The sequence below is a fragment of the Aspergillus terreus genome, genomic scaffold (genome assembly GCF_000149615.1).
Source record: "Aspergillus terreus NIH2624 scaffold_1 genomic scaffold, whole genome shotgun sequence".
Lineage (NCBI taxonomy): Eukaryota > Fungi > Ascomycota > Eurotiomycetes > Eurotiales > Aspergillaceae > Aspergillus > Aspergillus terreus.
The window spans coordinates 818,589-837,702 of NT_165972.1; the positions used below are offsets into that span (position 1 = coordinate 818,589).

At 54.1% G+C, this 19,114-nt stretch overlaps 7 protein-coding genes across 7 annotated transcripts; 5 read left to right on the forward strand and 2 right to left on the reverse strand.

Moving 5' to 3' along the window:
- Positions 1-194: 194 nt before the first annotated feature.
- Positions 195-1,079, forward strand: ATEG_00285 (TMEM53 family protein; the record flags this gene model as incomplete). The annotated part of the gene is made up of 1 exon (XM_001210371.1): positions 195-1,079. The coding sequence occupies one exon, from the start codon at positions 195-197 to the stop codon at positions 1,077-1,079; it is 885 nt and encodes a 294-aa protein (XP_001210371.1).
- Positions 1,080-1,899: 820 nt separating this feature from the next.
- Positions 1,900-3,184, forward strand: ATEG_00286 (U2 snRNP complex subunit CUS2; the record flags this gene model as incomplete). The annotated part of the gene is made up of 4 exons (XM_001210372.1): positions 1,900-2,540; positions 2,593-2,701; positions 2,757-2,912; positions 2,975-3,184. 4 exons carry the CDS (start codon positions 1,900-1,902, stop codon positions 3,182-3,184), a joined length of 1,116 nt encoding a protein of 371 aa, XP_001210372.1.
- A 614-nt stretch (positions 3,185-3,798) lies between these two features.
- Positions 3,799-5,545, forward strand: ATEG_00287 (beta-tubulin; the record flags this gene model as incomplete). Its single annotated transcript, XM_001210373.1, has 6 exons — positions 3,799-3,878; positions 3,990-4,031; positions 4,112-4,166; positions 4,244-4,699; positions 4,765-5,099; positions 5,152-5,545. 6 exons carry the CDS (start codon positions 3,799-3,801, stop codon positions 5,543-5,545), a joined length of 1,362 nt encoding a protein of 453 aa, XP_001210373.1.
- Positions 5,546-6,187: 642 nt separating this feature from the next.
- On the forward strand, positions 6,188-7,754 carry ATEG_00288 (purple acid phosphatase family protein; the record flags this gene model as incomplete). The annotated part of the gene is made up of 2 exons (XM_001210374.1): positions 6,188-6,323; positions 6,385-7,754. The coding sequence occupies 2 exons, from the start codon at positions 6,188-6,190 to the stop codon at positions 7,752-7,754; spliced, it is 1,506 nt and encodes a 501-aa protein (XP_001210374.1).
- A 415-nt stretch (positions 7,755-8,169) lies between these two features.
- On the reverse strand, positions 8,170-8,776 carry ATEG_00289 (uncharacterized protein; the record flags this gene model as incomplete). The annotated part of the gene is made up of 2 exons (XM_001210375.1): positions 8,170-8,485; positions 8,544-8,776. 2 exons carry the CDS (start codon positions 8,774-8,776, stop codon positions 8,170-8,172), a joined length of 549 nt encoding a protein of 182 aa, XP_001210375.1.
- Positions 8,777-9,228: 452 nt separating this feature from the next.
- ATEG_00290 (ammonium permease MEP2) lies at positions 9,229-10,912 on the reverse strand (the record flags this gene model as incomplete). Its single annotated transcript, XM_001210376.1, has 6 exons — positions 9,229-9,354; positions 9,403-9,634; positions 9,684-10,358; positions 10,411-10,665; positions 10,712-10,776; positions 10,826-10,912. The coding sequence occupies 6 exons, from the start codon at positions 10,910-10,912 to the stop codon at positions 9,229-9,231; spliced, it is 1,440 nt and encodes a 479-aa protein (XP_001210376.1).
- Positions 10,913-13,054: 2,142 nt separating this feature from the next.
- Positions 13,055-17,193, forward strand: sskB (putative MAP kinase kinase kinase SskB; the record flags this gene model as incomplete). Its single annotated transcript, XM_001210377.1, has 2 exons — positions 13,055-14,841; positions 14,898-17,193. The coding sequence occupies 2 exons, from the start codon at positions 13,055-13,057 to the stop codon at positions 17,191-17,193; spliced, it is 4,083 nt and encodes a 1,360-aa protein (XP_001210377.1).
- Positions 17,194-19,114: the final 1,921 nt, after the last annotated feature.

Below are 19,114 nucleotides of genomic sequence, written 5' to 3' on the forward strand. Positions count from 1 at the left end.
AGTTCACAATATATAAACACTGCGTATATAAATTCAATCTCGTTGTAATGAGGGATATTTCTGTTCGTTGGTGACGGATAATGCTTCGGCCCCAACTAATTAATCAATTTCTCAACCTCAACAAACTATCTCTAATCAACATACTCCGTACATCGATGCACGTACAGTCGACCGCCAATATCAGCCATCACAAGATGGACACGTCTTCATTGGAAGCGTTCACTCGGCTTAGCCAGAATATATATCTCTACCAACCAACATCACCGCATATCGAACGCTCCGTATCGCCCACGCTGATCATCCTATGCACATGGCTGGGAGGCGCAACCATTCGCAGAATCTCCAAATACACGACTGAATATCAACGACGGTTCCCGAGTGCCTACATTCTTCTCATCACTGCTAATTTCTCTGATATCACCGTTCGCTCCTTTCAAGCGATCCGTCGCGGACTGGCCCCAGCCCGCGCAGCCATCAGGCGTATCCTCTCGTCCAACAATGCGCCCACGACCCTCCTCCATATCTTCTCCCATGGGGGCTGCAACACAGCCGCCCAGCTTGTCCGCTCGATAAGTGAAGAACCCAACGATACCAGCTTCCTCTCCACGCTCCAACTCGTCGTTTTCGACTGTTGTCCGGGGGACAACGCATTTGGCCGCTCTTACAATGCCGCCGCGCTCTCCCTTCCCAGCACGCAGCCCGCCAACACGATTGGCAGGTTGTTGCTCTATCCAACGATGGGGATGATCACCAGTCTCCAACACATTGGAGTGATGCACTCCGTGGCGGATTTACGATCCGAGCTCAACGACCCCACTTTGTTCGGGGTCGCCGCGCGGAGACTCTACTTGTACTCACAGGAGGACGAGATGGTCCGATGGCTGGATGTCGAGCGACACATGGATGCTGCTCGCGCGAAAGGTTTCCCCGTCGATGGGGTTTGCTTCGAACACGGCCCTCACTGCGCATTGGTGATGGCAGATGGGCTGCGGTATTGGACAGCGATTGAACGAGCCTGGAGTGAGACTGGCTGTGGTGAAGGTGGCTCAATTCGAGGGGGTAAGAAATCTAAACTCTGATTGTGTGAGTTGTTGTACATAGTAGTATTAACGTTTTTGTGTCTGGTTTGTTCAGTATCTGTCTGTATAGCAGCAGTCCATTACGTCACCCTTTCGGTCTCGATATAAAGTGAAAGAGGGAAATGGAAACGACGGTCTTAATATCTTGTGGAGCAAATTCACCCTCTAATCGAACGTCCAATTGTTGGAATCCCGGATTTGGAGTTATATACTATTAAAAATGGCTGAGGGATAGCTGCAGAGCTCGAGGTACTGCGTACTCCGTAGACTGGGGAAGGTTAGGTAATTAACTTGGCCGGATGGAGATCTCTAGCTTCCTGCGAAGTTCCCATCGAACACACCTCTCCCTCCAGGAACTCCCAATTCAATTAGCTCCTCCACACTGTGGAACGGCCCTCGTTCTATATTCCCTTTGTCCTTTCTTCTAGCCTCTGTTTCTTCCCCTTCCGTTATTCTCCTCCCGCCATCATGGCGTCGCCGACTCCCGAAGGCGCTCCGCCGCCACTCAGCAGCTTCCCCCAGGACCCCTCCGAATTTGACAGCGACCCGCGCATCTCGTTCTCGAAACTCGACAATAAATTTATCTTGGAAACGGAAGATGGACAGGAATTTGAATTCGATACGGTCTTGAAGCGGTGGATTCCGACGGTGTGTGCGCGCCTTCTCTCCAGCTGGGCCATTCCTCCTGTGTTTTCCGGCTGTTGAGCTCCTCCTGCCTTGCTGTTTGGTTTCTTTTCCTGTTGCAGCACGTCGCCGCAGCACGGTCCATCCGTGGAAAACCTCTGTTCCGTTGCACATATGCTGGCATAGCTATCACTGCATGGGATCTTGGTTGGTTCATGACACTGATTTCCTGCGCGCCGTGGATGTTCTCCAGGTCGACGAAGACTTGCTCCAGAAACAACAAGAAGCCTACAAAGTCGAGGGTGTGGACGAGAACGAGCAAATCACCGCTCAGCAATTGAAGAAGAAACGGAAGCAGCAGACGAATTCCGACGAGGTCAGTCAATCTTTTTCCTATGGTGCACTGGCTGTGTCCGTGCTAACCGACGATATGACCGACATGCAGGGCAACAAGCAGAAGAAGCAGCGCGTCAACACCGCCGTCTACGTGACTTCCATCCCTCTCGACGCGGATTTCGAGGAGATTCAACATGTCTTTTCTAAATGCGGCGTCATCGCGGAGGAGATCGACAGTGGTCGTCCGCGAATCAAGATGTACATGGATGACGAGGGGAAGTTCAAGGGAGAAGCTCTGATCGTGTACTTCCGGCCGGAATCGGTCAACCTCGCCATACAGATGCTGGACGACTCTGATTTCAGACTTGGTGTGACCGGCCCGCAGGGACCTATGAAGGTCCAGGCTGCGGACTTTTCCTTCAAGAGTCAGAAAGAAGCGCCAACCAAGACCAGCATGAGAGACAAGCGGAAGATTATGCAGCGTACACAGAAGCTCAACAGGTACGGGCTACCAGACATGAACGTTGGAGTGGTCGAACTAATGACGGGGTAGTAAATTGGCGGATTGGGATGATGATGAGCCGTCTGCGCTGCCCGACACCAACTCCCGATTCGAGAAGATTGTCATCCTCAAGCACATGTTTACTCTGAAGGAACTGGATGTACGGCCGCCTTGCTATTACGCAATATGATCTTGTCCACTGACTGTCATTTTAGGAGGATCCCGCGGCGATTCTCGACATCAAGGAAGATATTCGAGAGGAATGCTCCAAGTTGGGAGAAATCACTAATGTTGTGTTATATGATAAGGAGCCCGAAGGTGTGGTTAGTGTTCGCTTTGCTGATCCAGAGGCGGCGCGGAACTGTGTTCGGGTAGGTTTACCCCCTCAACTCTAGCAACATATGGACGACGATGGCATTAACATGAGGTATAGGTCATGGATGGCCGTTACTTTGCAGGAACACGGGTCGAGGCCTACATCTCGGACGGCAGTGAGCGGTTTAAGAAGACCAATGAGAAGCGGGCGGCGCTGGAAGATTTGGCGGAGAAGGGCTTTGACGCGGAGGACGAGGAGGAACAACGACTGGATGAGTTTGGGACATGGCTGGAGAGCTCTCACACGGTGGAGAACACGGCGAAGTGAGAGATTTGGAGTAGTTGTAGAGAATTGAATCTACTACCCTTAGGATAACCACATACCTAGTAGTACTACATAGTACCTGGTGTTTAATGGTCTGTCAACTGGTGTCGCCCAAACAGGCAAGTGTGGTTCGTTCCTGTTTGCGCTAAACCCAACTGGGCCCAGGCGTCCCTCCCCCTTATTTACATCGCCTCGACTTGTTGATCCCTGAGACGCCCGCACAACGGGATCTCCTCTCACCGCTCAACTCGCCTTCAACCCAACGACCTTTCCCTTTTCCTCCTCTTCCCTCTCTTCCTCCTGGATCCTCTCTCCACGTCCACTCTCCAGCTTGTTTCCCTCCAATTCTGCACCACTTCCTCCCCCCTTTCGTGATCCTTATATCTGAACAGCCCCGTTAACCATCCTTCCACAATGCGTGAGATCGTATGTTGTGCCCGATCCCCCTGTTCCCCTCTCCCCCCGACGCGTCTCTTTTGGGCTGCTCTCTGAAGTCCAACCCCACCCGTTCCTGGAGAAACTTTGGATGGATTGACTAACATTCTTTCTTCTTCGTGATCATAGGTTCATCTGCAAACCGGCCAGTGTGTAAGTGCGACCGTGTCCATTCGATGAGGATGGGGATAGGATGTTTTGTGACAGAGACTGAACTGGGTGGTGGTGATAGGGTAACCAAATTGGTGCCGCTTTCTGGTACGTCTGGAATCAACCTGGGGAATGCTGGCTCTCGTGGGATGCAGAGACTTACGGACATGCGTCCTCGGGCTAAAAAGGGTTCTGTGGTGGCATGATGCTGACAACTGTACAGGCAAACCATCTCTGGCGAGCACGGCCTTGATGGCTCCGGTGTGTAAGTGTCACCGACGCCCGCTCAATGGGCTCCCATAATGGAGGTTTACACGACGATGGACGATTCTGATGTGGAAACAGCTTCAATGGCTCCTCCGACCTCCAGCTCGAGCGCATGAACGTCTACTTCAACGAGGTACGTCCCTTCCACACCATCCTGGGACAGATTCTCCACGCTCCAAAGACCTCGACACTAATTTCGATCCCCTTTAGGCCAGCGGAAACAAGTATGTTCCTCGTGCCGTCCTCGTTGACCTTGAGCCCGGTACCATGGACGCCGTCCGTGCCGGTCCCTTCGGTCAGCTCTTCCGTCCCGACAACTTCGTCTTCGGCCAGTCTGGTGCCGGTAACAACTGGGCCAAGGGTCATTACACCGAGGGTGCCGAGCTCGTCGACCAGGTTGTCGATGTTGTTCGTCGCGAGGCTGAGGCTTGCGACTGCCTCCAGGGTTTCCAGATCACCCACTCTCTCGGTGGTGGTACCGGTGCCGGTATGGGTACCCTCCTTATCTCCAAGATCCGTGAGGAGTTCCCCGACCGCATGATGGCCACCTTCTCCGTCGTTCCCTCTCCCAAGGTCTCCGACACCGTGGTTGAGCCTTACAACGCCACCCTTTCCGTCCACCAGCTCGTTGAGCACTCCGACGAGACCTTTTGTATCGACAACGAGGTACGCTTTGGAATCTCTGCCATACAGGAGTAATCATGACGAGAGCAGTACACTAACGGAAGTAGGCTCTGTACGACATCTGCATGCGCACCCTCAAGCTCTCCAACCCCTCCTACGGTGACCTGAACCACCTGGTCTCCGCTGTCATGTCCGGCGTGACCACCTGCCTCCGTTTCCCTGGTCAGCTCAACTCGGATCTCCGCAAGCTGGCTGTCAACATGGTTCCCTTCCCTCGTCTGCACTTCTTCATGGTCGGCTTCGCTCCTCTGACCAGCCGTGGCGCCCACTCCTTCCGTGCCGTCTCCGTTCCCGAGTTGACCCAGCAGATGTTCGACCCCAAGAACATGATGGCTGCTTCTGACTTCCGCAACGGCCGCTACCTCACCTGCTCCGCTATCTTGTACGTGGTTTTGTTTTTGTTGTGTTTGACCTGTTACTGACTTGTGTGGCAGCCGCGGAAAGGTCTCCATGAAGGAGGTCGAGGACCAGATGCGCAACATCCAGAGCAAGAACCAGTCCTACTTCGTGGAGTGGATCCCCAACAACATCCAGACTGCTCTGTGCTCCATTCCCCCCCGCGGCCTCAAGATGTCATCCACCTTCATCGGTAACTCGACCTCGATCCAGGAGCTCTTCAAGCGTGTCGGCGACCAGTTCACCGCCATGTTCCGTCGCAAGGCTTTCTTGCACTGGTACACTGGCGAGGGTATGGACGAGATGGAGTTCACTGAGGCTGAGAGCAACATGAACGATCTGGTCTCGGAGTACCAGCAGTACCAGGACGCCTCCATCTCCGAGGGCGAGGAGGAGTACGCCGAGGACGAGGTCCTGGAGGGCGAGGAGTAAACAGCTCCATCGTGTTGAATTGAGACCTGCTCAGAGTAATACCCGTGATAAGCCCGATTTCGACGACGTTGACCTGGACGACGGGACAGGGTCGGTGAATGATTTTGTTTGAGCGCTCTTAATTTCTTTTCTGTTCTTAATTATTTTGAAGGTCTCTCTCTCTGTGTGTGGGAGCCGTTGAACCTATTGAAATGGAATAGCACATAGTTTTAAAAGCATGCCTTAGGTACTATACTACTCCGTAGGTCGACATCCGACGGACTCCGAGTACTCGTTTGATAATGGAAACGACCGTTCATCGTTCGCTGCGTGTCCACGTGCTGCCGCTAGTCTCATCGGGCCCATCTTTCGTCCGTCATCCGAACATCCACTCATCTACCCACTCACCACTCCCTCACCTGCACTCTCGGGCTTCACCCTCATAACGACTCGGTCTCCGCGCGATCTGCATCCAAATGGACCTCGTGAGCTGCGTGCAGTTGGGGACAGGCATGATTGGCCTGTTCGGTTAGGACAAGACCGAGGCATGTCCCTGGTACCTGATCAGTCTCCAATGAGGGAGTGTATAAGATGCTGGCCGTTGGGCGGGACGCCCATCATGCAGCGATCCGTCGTCTGTCAGTGGCATCAGACCGAACAGTCATGGTTGGGATTACTACCATCGTCCAGTCGGTATTGATCGGGGCGACCTGTACCCTCGCCCGGGTGAACTATCCAGCCATTCCTCAGGATGTGACTACTCCAGTCCAGCAGCGTCTGGCGGTATACGGTCCAAATGGTATGAACGGTCTTGATGTATGACGCAGAATTGTTATATACTCAGCTAACGCTTCCCCTAGCGGTGTCCGTTGGATGGAACACATACGTCAAACTCAACCAGAGTTGCGTTCAATATGGTCTCTCAGAGGACAATCTGCCATCCAAAGCCTGCTCGTCCTCGCCGACGACCTACGCAACCTCCCGGACTTACTCCAACGTGGTGGTGTTGACCGATCTGACGCCCGCCACCACCTACTACTACAAGATCGTATCGACCAACTCCAGCGTGGACCACTTCCTCAGTCCCCGCTCAGCGGGAGACAAAACGCCCTTTAACATGAACGCGGTCATCGATCTCGGCGTTTACGGTAGAGACGGCTACACCATCGCCTCCGACAACGCCAAACGGGACACTATCCCGAACATCCAGCCCGAGCTCAACCACACCACCATCGGCCGCCTGGCCAAAACCGTCGACGACTACGAGCTCATCATCCACCCGGGCGACTTCGCCTACGCCGATGACTGGTTCCTGACCCCCGCCAACCTCCTGCACGGCAAGGAAGCCTACCAGGCCATCCTGGAGCAGTTCTACGACCAGCTGGCCCCCATCGCCGGCCGCAAGCTCTACATGGCCAGCCCGGGCAACCACGAAGCTGCATGCCAGGAGATCCCCTACACGAGCGGGCTCTGTCCCGAGGGCCAGCACAACTTCACCGACTTTCTCCAGCGCTTCGGCACCACCATGCCGACGGCGTTCCCCTCCTCCAGCCGCAGCAGCAACGGCACCGCGCAGGCGCTCGCCCGCCGCGCCCAGAGCCTCGCCAAGCCGCCCTTCTGGTACTCCTTCGAATATGGCATGGTGCACGTCGTCATGATCAACACCGAGACTGATTTCCCCGACGCTCCCGACGGCCAGGGCGGATCCGCCGGCCTGGGCGGCGGACCCTTTGGCACGCCGCACCAGCAGCTCGAGTTCTTGAAAGCCGACCTCGCCAGCGTCGACCGCTCCGTCACCCCCTGGCTCGTCGTCGCCGGCCACCGGCCCTGGTACACCACCGGCTCGGGGAACGCCTGCGCGCCGTGCCAGGCCGCCTTCGAGGGTCTGATGTACCGCTACGGCGTGGATCTGGGGGTGTTCGGTCATGAGCACAACTCGCAGCGCTTCATGCCTGTGGTTAACGGCACTGCTGACCCCAACGGCATGCGCGACCCCAAGGCGCCGATGTATATCGTTGCTGGTGGGGCGGGCAATATTGAGGGACTGACCTCGATTGGCACCAAGCCGGATTATACGGCATTTGCCTACGCGGATGATTACAGCTACAGTACGTTGCGGTTCTTGGACGAGAATCATCTCCAGGTGGACTTTATCCGGTCGTCGACGGGGGAGCTGTTGGATTCGAGCACGCTGTATAAGAAGCATGCGGAGCCGTTTGTTGTGCAGTAGGTAGTGTATAAATGATTGAATCATCAACAATGGTGTATGGTTGATTAGCAAAATCTAGTTCTACAAAATCCAATCAGACATGTCGTCGTAGTTGTTAGATTTCCCCTCTCTTGCGAGGTGCCAACGGATATAGTGGCTGTCTTGCCAGACATCCGTATCTCCTGCTTCGTAGTAATTTTCCCAATCCAGGATGTAACTGAGCCGACAAACTGTTAGAAAAGAGCGATAGTAACATGGCGGATCGACTGACCATTTATTGTGCTCCTTGTCCCAAAGAAGATTTCGTGATGCTGCATCTGCATAGGCTATGCCGCAAGCGACACACTCACTGAACAAGTCAGACACTTTTACTCGATACTCAACAAGACCACAGAGAACGCCTGGGGAAAGGGTAAGGGGAGAAAGAGGAGAGTCCTCACAGCCACGCGACCTTAAACGCCGCTCGCAGAGCGTCTCTCTCTGCGCGATCCATCTCGCGCTCAAAAGGTAGTTCGGGGTTGATCCCGGGCAGGCGTTCCATCAGAATATACCACATGAACCCGCGCGGGATCCATTGATCACCAGCCTGTCTGATGTGTTTGGAGTCCGGGAGTGTAGGCGTGCTGGAGCAGTTTTTCTTCGTAAAAATTGACAGAGCCTGCACCTCTCCGCGAGCACTGGAGAACCGTCCAGAACATGCTTGCTGGGCACGGATCGCTGGTCCCTTGTTGATTGTGTCTATCCAGGGAATTCTATTGATAATGTTAGCGGTTTGCTATGTTGTCGTACGCAGGGATAGGGCCGACATACTGCATGTGGATCTTGATCACAGCGTCTGATGGGCCGTCGCCTGATACCTTCGAGCAGAAGAAGACCGCGCGCGCCTCGGAGCAGAGTTTGTAGGTTTCCCACTCGGTTTGGGAATTGAATGATTCGTTCTCGGTGATTTTGCGGTCCAGCTTCCATGAACCCGATGGAAATGACACCACAGTGCCAATGTAGTCCTCTTCTTTGAACCAAGTGACATAGGAATAAATTCTCATGTTTCAATGTTCGGGCGTCCCCAGGTGCTGGTGGTTGGAGTTTGTTGATACGTATCTATTGGTGTGAGGGCTTGGAGTGATAAAGATGTCCCATAGTACTTATCCGGTGGATTATGCATCCGCTGCACGTGCCCGGCTTTACCAGCAGTCAATGCATACAGGCTCTCTGGGCTTTGGCCGATGTTTCTAAAAGTAGCCGAATGAAAGCAAAGCCTGGAGGCAGATTACATATCTAATACCCAAAAGGATGAAGAGATGTACGGGTCCGTCCTATATACTCTTCGCTTCGGCGACAGCTCATAGTTGGACAATACACAAAGAAGGAAATGGATAAGTGGAAGCATGGTATGTACAACAACGTAACTGCAAGCCGGGCACACAATCACCCTGACGCAATATTAAGTTTAATCGAAAGAACGGGTATATGGGTATCGCATTAGGCGAGGCATCGTCTAAACCTTCGCTTCCACGGCGGTATGGTTTCCAGCCGGGGGAGTGATGCTCCGCTTGGACGCGTTCTCGCCCACCTCGCTGTTGGCGGTGCTGATGACATCGCGGGTGATCTCGACGTAGTCGTACTGTGAACGGTTAGCCTGGAACGCGGAAGGATACATCGAAAGACATACAGCAAACTCGCCAATCTCGGCGTCGTCAATACCCATGATCTCATCTTCCTCCGGGGCACGCAGGCGCAGGCCTGGGATAAGGTTGATGAGGAAGAGGATGATGCAGCTGCCGAAGAAGGAGTAGGCCATGCCAGTCACCGAGTCCGCCAGCTGATATCCGAGCTGGATGTAGTGGTGGTTGATCCAGCCTCCGCTGATCGTGGTGGCGCCATCGAGGTGGGCAATGTAGTCACTGTATATCGTTAGGAGTCGAATGACAAGTCGCGCGGGAGAGAGCTTACGCAGCGAATAGTCCGGTCAGGAGATTGCCCACCAGACCACCGATACCGTGCACGGCAAAGATATCGAGCGCATCGTCAACGCGCATGACATACTTGAGCTTCGTGGCGTAGTTGCAAGCGGTAGCGCCGACCACGCCGAAGATGAACGCCGCCCACGGAGTCACGAACCCGGACCCAGGGGTGATGGCAACCAGGCCCGCAATCACGCCGGAGCAGAAGCCGACGGTCGACCACTTTCTCTCCAACCGGTAATCCAGCAGACACCAGGTGACACCACCGACGGACGCAGCCAGGTTCGTCACGACGGCGGCCATGACAGCCCGGAGGTTGGCGCTCAGGGCCGACCCAGCGTTGAACCCGAACCATCCCACCCAGAGGAAGACAGTGCCGATGACCACATGAGTGACGTTGTGAGGGCGGTAGTTGAGCTCGTGAGTTCCGTGGCCCCGACGCTTTCCTAGCATCAGGGAGTAGGCCAAGGCGGTGGCCCCAGAGGCGATATGGACGGGAGTACCACCTGCAAAGTCGAGGCCGCCCAGCTTGTACACCCAGCCGGATGCGTTCCATGTCCAGCACGCGATCGGGTCGTAGATGATGGTGGACCAGATGAAGACGAAAACCATGCAGGGCAGCATGCGACCACGCTCGGCGACGGCACCGACAGCCAGTGCCACACTTGGATGGTTAGGAGACGTCCGTGTTGTAATGTGGATGGATTGGGACTCACGTAATGCAGGCAAACATGCCCTGGAACACCGCAAAGAGGAGATCAGGGACCTTGGTGCTACCCACTGAGGGGGCAGCCAGGACGCCCTTGAATCCAAAGTTGGCCAGGTCTCCAATATACGACCCGGCGGTGTGTGAGAAGGCCAGTGAGTATCCCCAGAAGAACCATTGGAACGACACCATGCCGACGGACATGATCGATAGCCATATCAGCGAGAGGGCGGACTTTCGGCGAGCGAGACCGGAGTAGAAGAATCTTGCCGGTCAGCATATAACTTCAACTTCGGGACTTGTATACATACCCGACGCCAGGAATCATGAGCAAGACCAGGGCGGTGGACGTAATGACCCAAGCGATATCACCGGACTACGTATAGTTAGTACACGCGATCACGGTCGAATTCAAGGGCACCCACGCTGTAGTAAATGTTCAGGTCCTCCGTCAAGGAGTCCCCGCCGGTACCAGTGGCCGACCCATTGTAGGGAACGGGATAAGTAGCCATGGCTAAGGGTTTGTAGCTGTGGACGTATGTAGGGAGGTCCTCCCAGACGAAAGAGAGGTCAACTAATGAATGGATGCCACCGGACAGCAACAGACGAGATTGAACGGAATAACCAAGCTGGGTGTGCCTAAGGTTGAAAAGGGAGATGTATCGAAAAAAAAAGGAGAGGACGACAGGGGCCGGACGCAGACTTGATAAATATGCAAGCGCGGATACCAGTCAGAAAGCCAGACCCTGGACAGACCGAACCCACACCACTGTCTGACACTAGTTACAGCCGGTGTCCATGGATCAGGCAGAGATTGGGTTAGAATATTATTGGAAGGGGACTGATATCAAAGCCAAGCCGGAGGAGGATTACGAGGGTCGGCGGAGAAAGGGCTCATCTGATGGCATGCAGATAGCTGGGAGATTGCTGTTAGCTCAGCTGCCTGAGTCAGTTATCGTTTCTTTTTCGATTGTCTGTTTTGCTTTTGGAGCATCGATAATGGTCGATGGTTTCATGCAGGAGGATCCCACTGCCTCCACGCTTCCGGAGGCATCTACGTACTACTACGCAGGAAGCGCAAGGGACGGCGCAACCCGGAGGTTTGGATCGATATCAGGGAGAGATTGGCTGATCCTTCATCCACGGGGCGTGGCTGTAGATAGGAAGCGGTCCGGGTCCAATGAGAGACGGTCGTCCGAGACCTTATCAACGTTGGATATGATACAGTCATCCCGAGAGAGACGCGCAGCAAAGTTCAATATCGTTCATGCCAGGGCCCTGGACCCTCCACCGCGTGGAGAGATCGTCGGGGACGTCGCCGTCCCTCACAGGCTGTCACATAAAGACCAAGAAGCGCCGCACGTCTTGACCCCGATTGCTGCGAGAAAGTCGTGAGAAGCGACATTCCGCCATGGACGAACTTGTCGGAGGCAACAGAGTTGAGCTGCTCCCGTATCAGTGCTTATCACAAGCTCCCGGAGACCAATCAGCACGGCGGGTGGGCGGCTTATCGCGCGTGTCTGGTTATTAAGAGTTTCCCCCATGTCCAGGTAGTTATATCGATATCAACCTGTCGTCGATAGATGAAGTCTGTCTCGGGAATCCAATCCACTGGACACCTGAACAACCTCCGCGGGAGGCTGTCTCTTTCTCGACGGGAGAGAATCTCAATCCGAGCATCGATCAATTGTCAATCGGGAGATCTATAGTAGAACGGCTAGACTCCGTAGGGACTCCATTCGGTCACGGTAGGGCTGTCTGGAGACTGTACCTGACAGCCTCCACTTGTCGAACCACCCCGGATCTCTGGTGTTCGTCTTGTCCATGAGAAACAAAGTACGAAGTGGTCAAGAATGGAAGAATGGACAAAGGAATTCATCCAACCGTTGGCCGTCGATAAGTCGTCTTGTCGTTATTGGTCCGTCCATCGGCATCCCGACAGATCGGGGGTTAGCGGGCTTGGCAGTGTCTCTCCCAAAAGGGACTAGCCGGTCGTGTATATACACCTCCCTTACAACTTAGTACCTACGTAGTACTCTTAGACTGCTTGCATTCTCAGAAAAACACTACGCTATTTCATATTTTTGAGTGACCAAAAGCAATAATAAGGCTAGTCACTAGTCAATTTCCCGAATATGGTGGGGCTCTTCTATAGAAAACATGTTCGTCTTTATAGTACAGTAGTACCCAGATCGAAGAAGACTAGGTATATATTATTATGTATACCTACGTAATATGCTAGCTGTGTCTGCCATCAGACATTAAGTGCCATGAAATATGCAACGTGTTGGAGGTGGTCGGACAAAGTGATACACTATGTATCTACAGGGCATAAGATGTTGGAAGATATATATTCAGTCGTGCATGCACTCATACACCAGCTTAGTCATCTGTACATGTCACGTCTGCTCCAGACAACTCACACCGTGCCCAGGCGCAGATTATCACTAGTACTCCTTCTCGTCAAAAAGACCCTATCCCTATCTACTAATCCGATCCCATTTGCCACGTATTCACCCTCCAGTACGCCGTTTGGCGCGCGGGCAAAAGTCCCATGCAAGCCACACAGATCTGCATCGCCACACCCCTATCTCCGCCTAAGGCTCTCCTCCCCCATCAATCGGCCCGCTTCCTCTCAACTCAACCATGCGAACATGGAGTCTCTCCAAGACCGTGGGTTCCAGATCATGGACCATTCCGACATGAATAACCACGATTCGGATGGCTCCGGGTCGTCCGATGAGCTGATGCAGCAGCCCTATGCCCGCGCAAGCTCCACCTTCACCGAATCCTTCGACAGTTCAGTGCATACCCCAGCTTCCACAATCGCCTCGTCGCCTCCGCCCTCCCATGTCGCGACCTGGAGCTCAACCACTTCACGTCCCCGTGGCGCCAGTGTTGGCACACCTGTGGTCATGGACAAGTTACCCTCCGCCGACGGTGCGACTCCTGAGATTCGCCCCCAACGCCCCTCTGGCCCCGCCAGGACACCTTCGAACACCTACGCGCCCCAGCGACGCCCACCCCAATACATCAGCTTCCAGAATGACCGCCAGCGTTCGTCCTCGTCCAAGAGAAATTCCAGGCGCGACCCCAACGCACAGTACCAAGCTCAGGAAAAAGCCTACGTCCAACGCATTCGTGCCGATCCCCAGGCATGGTACAGCCACTTTGACGAAGCCCAGAACATGAGCATTGCGGTGGGAGATTCGGATTTGGAGGAGCCCTCCCCTTCTTCAGAAGTCCCCTTCGAAGATGACGCCTACGATCCGGATATCCAGCTGTTTCTCACCGACGACAACCAGCCCACCATCGAGGAGCTCAAGAACCCGAAGAACCAGGAAAGACTCGAGTGGCATTCCATGCTGGCCTCGGTCCTAAAGGGAGACGTCGTCAAACAAGAAAAGCAGCGTCTTCTGGGTTCGGCAGAGTCGAAGAGGTCCGCCGCCCAGAATAGCGCCATATGGCTGGGAGTGCGGGCCAAACAATGTGGGCGGAGCATTGCCCTGCAGAAAAAGCTCATCGAGGAGGCCCGTGCTGGACTGGACCCCATCATCGAAGAGATCATCAAGTTTGAGATAAAGGGGGAGACGGAGATCGGCAAACCTCCCATCAAGCAGGTCGAGGACATAGTCGAACAGATTGAAAGATGCGAGGGCCTCTATTCTACGTCTAAGGAGCTAGAGACGGCCCATCCTCGTGTGGCCTCCGAGGAGTACCGCTCGAGCTGGGAGGCTGTCTTTGCATGGCACAATACCACCATTCTCATCAACACGGAGCTCGCCATTCTGCAAAAATGGGTCGGGAACCAGGAGCTCGACTTCAGCAAAGCTCGGAACAAGCCCGAAAACGTCGACCTGTCGGACGATTCCTCCTTCCTCGACCGCATCATGAAAGAGGATGGCCTGAAAACCTTGCAAGGAAAACACAACATGCTGCATGGTATCGGCGAAGTGATCCAAAAGGCAAAGAGCACTCTGATTGAAAACGCCAACTCCTTTGCTAAACGCCATCTCCCACCCTATATCGAAGAACTCCTCACCCTCATCAACTTTCCTTCCCGTCTTATCCAGGAGATCATCCGCGTACGATTGTCGTATGCGAAGAACATGAGAGACCCGGCGCAACAGTCTCCCATCCTGGTTGATCAAATGATCTCTCAGTTCCAAATCCTGATGAGGGTCGCCGTTGAGATCAAGCAACGCTACCTCGACATTGCACGGCCTGAACCGGGCTGGGATCTTCCGCCTTGCATTGACGAGAATTTCGATTCCGTCGTCCTTGACGCTCTAAAGTATTACTTCCGCCTTTTGAACTGGAAGTTGAATGCAAACAAAAACACTTTCAAAGAAGCCGAAATCCTGGAACAAGACTGGGAGTTCTCAAACCATATTGGTCGCCAGCTCGAAGGTGGAGATATCGAAGTGGCCGAGCAGTTTAGGTATGTTTCGTCTTGTTACTTACTGGCATTGTGAAATTCGACTAACAAAAAGTCAGTGCTTTGACCGCGAAGTCACTTCAGCGTTTAATGATTCACTTCGAGCGAGAGCTGGGGACCCGTCCAAACGAAGATCCCTTGGACATGGATAAACGATACAAGAGCGTTCTTGATTCAACGCGGATTCGCCAACGGAAACTCTACCGATTCTCGCGATTTCTTCGACAATTGTTTGAAAACGCAACCGAATATAATATTTCCGCCGATATCGCACACGAGTTCTTCGAGGCGCTGCTTATTTCAGACCATTTCCTAATCAAGTCCAACGGCTCGGTTGGACAAAAAGGTGTTTATCTTTTTGCTCACCATGCCTTGTGGAATCGTCCCGCAGACATTCAGGCGATTCTAGGCACGTCTTTCCGTGAAGAGGACGTTTCCAAAGACTCGCCTCATGTGCCGTATATTCTGGCTGTACGCCCTGAGAAGCCTCTGTCTTGGGCTGGCAAGGAGATGCAGGTGGGTGTGTTAGAGCAGCCTACCGATCTACGACTCGGAAAGCTTCGCCTTGTTGTCGAGGGAACCACACAGCGACTGTCCAATGCCCGGCAGGAGCTAGCGCAGCTGACTGGTATCCAACTGGATATGGCGATTGAACAACGTGCTAACCTCGGACGAGTCAATATGGAACTAAACAAGATCAAGAAGACGTCATTCAAACTATCAATGACCATTATGGATAGCGTGGCAATCATTCGCAACCAGCTCAAAGTGAAAGGGGTCGAGAATCACGATCTCATCCAAGCCTGCTACGCCTTTGCGACAGAATTCGGGAAGCGCTCTTCGAATGTCGACCCCAACCGTCGTGCAATGAACAGTGCACGTCTGGTCGAATTATCTCTGGACTGGGTGTCGTTCGTCTGCGACGATTGCGACGCAGCGGACCGCAAGACGTTCAAATGGGCCGTCGCTGCGCTGGAATTTGCAATGGCCATCACCTCGAGCCGACATCTTCTGTCTATGGATGATGCCCAGTTTGGCTGTTTGCGACAGAAGGTAGCCGGGTGTATGGCGCTCCTTATATCCCACTTTGATATCATGGGAGCACGGTCCTCCCGCGCAGCCCAGGCGGAAAAGCAGCGTCTCGAGGAGCGCGGAGGCCTCAGAATGTTCGGTGCGGGCCGTATCCTTACCGACGAAGAAGCAGAGAAGGCCGTCCGTGATCAACGCATGACCCATCTGCAAGAAATCGAAGCTAGCAGAGTCGAAGAGGATGCAAAACGCCAAGCCTTAGGAAAGGTGCTGGAGGGCTCTAACGAGGCTGACCGATCCCTGACGGTGCTGTCGTCCTCCGCGACGAACGTAACTCTCCGGTGGCAGCAAGGCCAGTTCATTGGCGGCGGAACCTTTGGCTCTGTCTACGCCGCCATCAACCTGGACAGCAATTACCTGATGGCGGTCAAGGAGATCCGCCTGCAGGACCCGCAACTCATCCCCAAGATCGCCCAGCAGATCCGCGACGAAATGGGCGTCCTCGAGGTGCTGGACCACCCCAACATCGTCTCGTACCACGGTATTGAAGTCCACCGCGACAAGGTCTACATTTTCATGGAATACTGCTCGGGCGGCTCGCTCGCCAGCCTGCTCGAGCACGGCCGCGTCGAAGACGAGACCGTCATCATGGTCTACGCGCTGCAGCTCCTCGAGGGCCTGGCCTACCTACACCAGGCCGGCATCATCCACCGCGACATCAAACCAGAGAACATCCTGCTCGACCACAACGGCATCATTAAATACGTCGACTTTGGCGCCGCAAAGATCATCGCCCGCCAGGGTAAGACCGTGCTCCCCATGGACGCCTTCACCAGCTCCGGCCACAAAGAGGCGCTCGTGCCCAAGGACGCCCAGCTCAACCACCAGCGCGGTAAGAACCAAAAGACCATGACCGGCACCCCGATGTACATGTCCCCCGAGGTCATCCGCGGCGACTCCAACAAGCTCGTCCACCGCCAAGGCTCCGTCGACATCTGGTCGCTGGGCTGTGTCATCCTGGAGATGGCCACCGGCCGCCGCCCCTGGTCCGCCCTCGACAACGAATGGGCCATCATGTACAACATCGCCCAGGGCCACCAGCCGCAGCTGCCCACCCGCGACCAGCTCAGCGACCTGGGCATTGACTTCCTCCGCCGCTGCTTCGAGTGCGATCCGCTCAAGCGACCCACCGCCGCCGAGCTCCTCCAGCACGACTGGATCGTCTCCATCAGACAGCAGGTGGTTCTCGAGCCGGCCACCCCGAGCAGTGAACACAGCGGCAGCACGAGCAGCACCGCGAGTCGACAGAATTCCTCATATGCCTGATTGACTCGCCCCCCGTGCGGCTCGGTTGTTGCCATGCGTCATCCGACATCCCCGTCGACAACCGTTTCCGATTGCATTTGATACCCCCCAATACAAAGTTCTACGACTGCGTTATACATGCAATGTCATGTTTCTTTTCGATGTGTTACTATTTGGCGGATGTCGCATTTATGTTTGGGATGAATGACATGGAGTTGTTCTGGCTGTTTCACTGTGCTCAAAACACGAATCACCCTGTTTGAAATGTATCTGTTGAGTTTAGGTTAGATATCCAGAAATGCCTCTTGAGAAGACCGGGTGGCCATGATGCTACGTAGACTTGGTAGAGTTCTTTTGCCTATCTGCCTAGGAGATATAAACCAGATGTCAAGATATGATATGCACCTGAAGATTCAAAACAGACAAAAAGAAAGGTACGACTATGTGAAACCGGGACCTGTTCACCTATCGCTACGACACGAGCAAAAAGGCCATCGTACCAAACGAATTAGAAGAGAGAAGGAGAAGAAGGAAAAGAAGCCCGAGGTAAGGACAAGATAATGGAAACAGATGGGGAGATAATCGAGGCCGTATCAACCAATGAGGACGCCAATTCACAGATCGTCATAAAACATAAAGGGGCCCTGGATACCCTGGAAAGCGTGCACGAGCGGGTGGCAAATCGTGACTGACGGAAGAAGCCGGGAAACATGCCCTTTTCTCCATCATGGGAAGATTCCGTATCGTCATATTCGTCAAGTGGAAGGAGAGGGGATAAGTATGGAGGAATGACAGGGTTAGAAGCGAATAAAGAGTGAGACGCGATGAGATCAACGGAATTCGATGGCCGGTGTACAGCCGTGGTCTTCCACATGTCGCAATTCCAGTTGCTGATATCTGAATGAAGTTAGGATGTATGTTCATAGTAGTTCGCCAGGTCTGATGATCGGAGTACGTACTTCTCGCTCTTTGCGTGAAAGTAGATTCCCGTGACGGTTCCTTCCACTTGGTTGAAGCAAATATAATAGAAGCCCTCGAAGCTTGCGCCCGAGATGGTTCTCACCCGGTGATCGGGGCACGAGGAAGTACTCCTTCCACCGCATAAAGATATGTTCACGCTGGGCAAAATTCCGGTACGTGAAATCGGGCCGTTTGGGCCTGTTTGGGCGAGGGGGCGCCAGGCGGGAAACCGCGCCCAGTGATGCATATCGGTTTTCTCGGTGGCGCCCCATTCTTCGTTCCGAGTCTTGAACGTGTGTTTGGTTCCGATGATCTCGCCCTCAAAAAAGGTGGTCAAAGTTGGATGGTCTTCTGTGAGGCCTAAATATAGAACACGGCGAGTCAGATCCTCCGGTTCGGATGGGGGAAATAGATATCATGGGCAGAATATCCACGAACCTTGTATGCGGAGATAACCACAGAGATACGACTCCACCATGTCAACGTGTTTAATCTCTACATCCACGTTGTACACTTGGCGGTCCGACTGTTGTGTACCGGTGAATTTGCTCCCGGGGCGAAGAAAGGAGGAGGTATAGTTGGGAAGAAGCTTTTGACGGGTTAGTCGAGAGACGAACCGAGGTTCTCGCAGCAACTCACTCTGATGTTAGAAAACTCATAACTGAGGAGAGAAGTAGCCGAGGGCGTGGTCACTGGGGGTGAAGGGTTGGAAGGTCTGCGAGAACATGCCGAGTCGCCGGCCGGACTTAACCTCCCCACGGGAGGCTCATCGTCCGATCTGGTCGTACTCTTTGGGGGAGCGATAGGCTCCGGCTTCTCCCTCACAGGGTCCGTGTCGGAGCGCCCGATCATGGACTGCGCCGACAAGAGGGGCGGGGAGAGCGCACGATCGGGCGCATCGCTCTCCGCATTAGAAGCATCGGGCGAGTCTCTCCAGGACGGCAATCTCTCTAAAATCTGGCGGACAGGTGGAGCGAGAGGA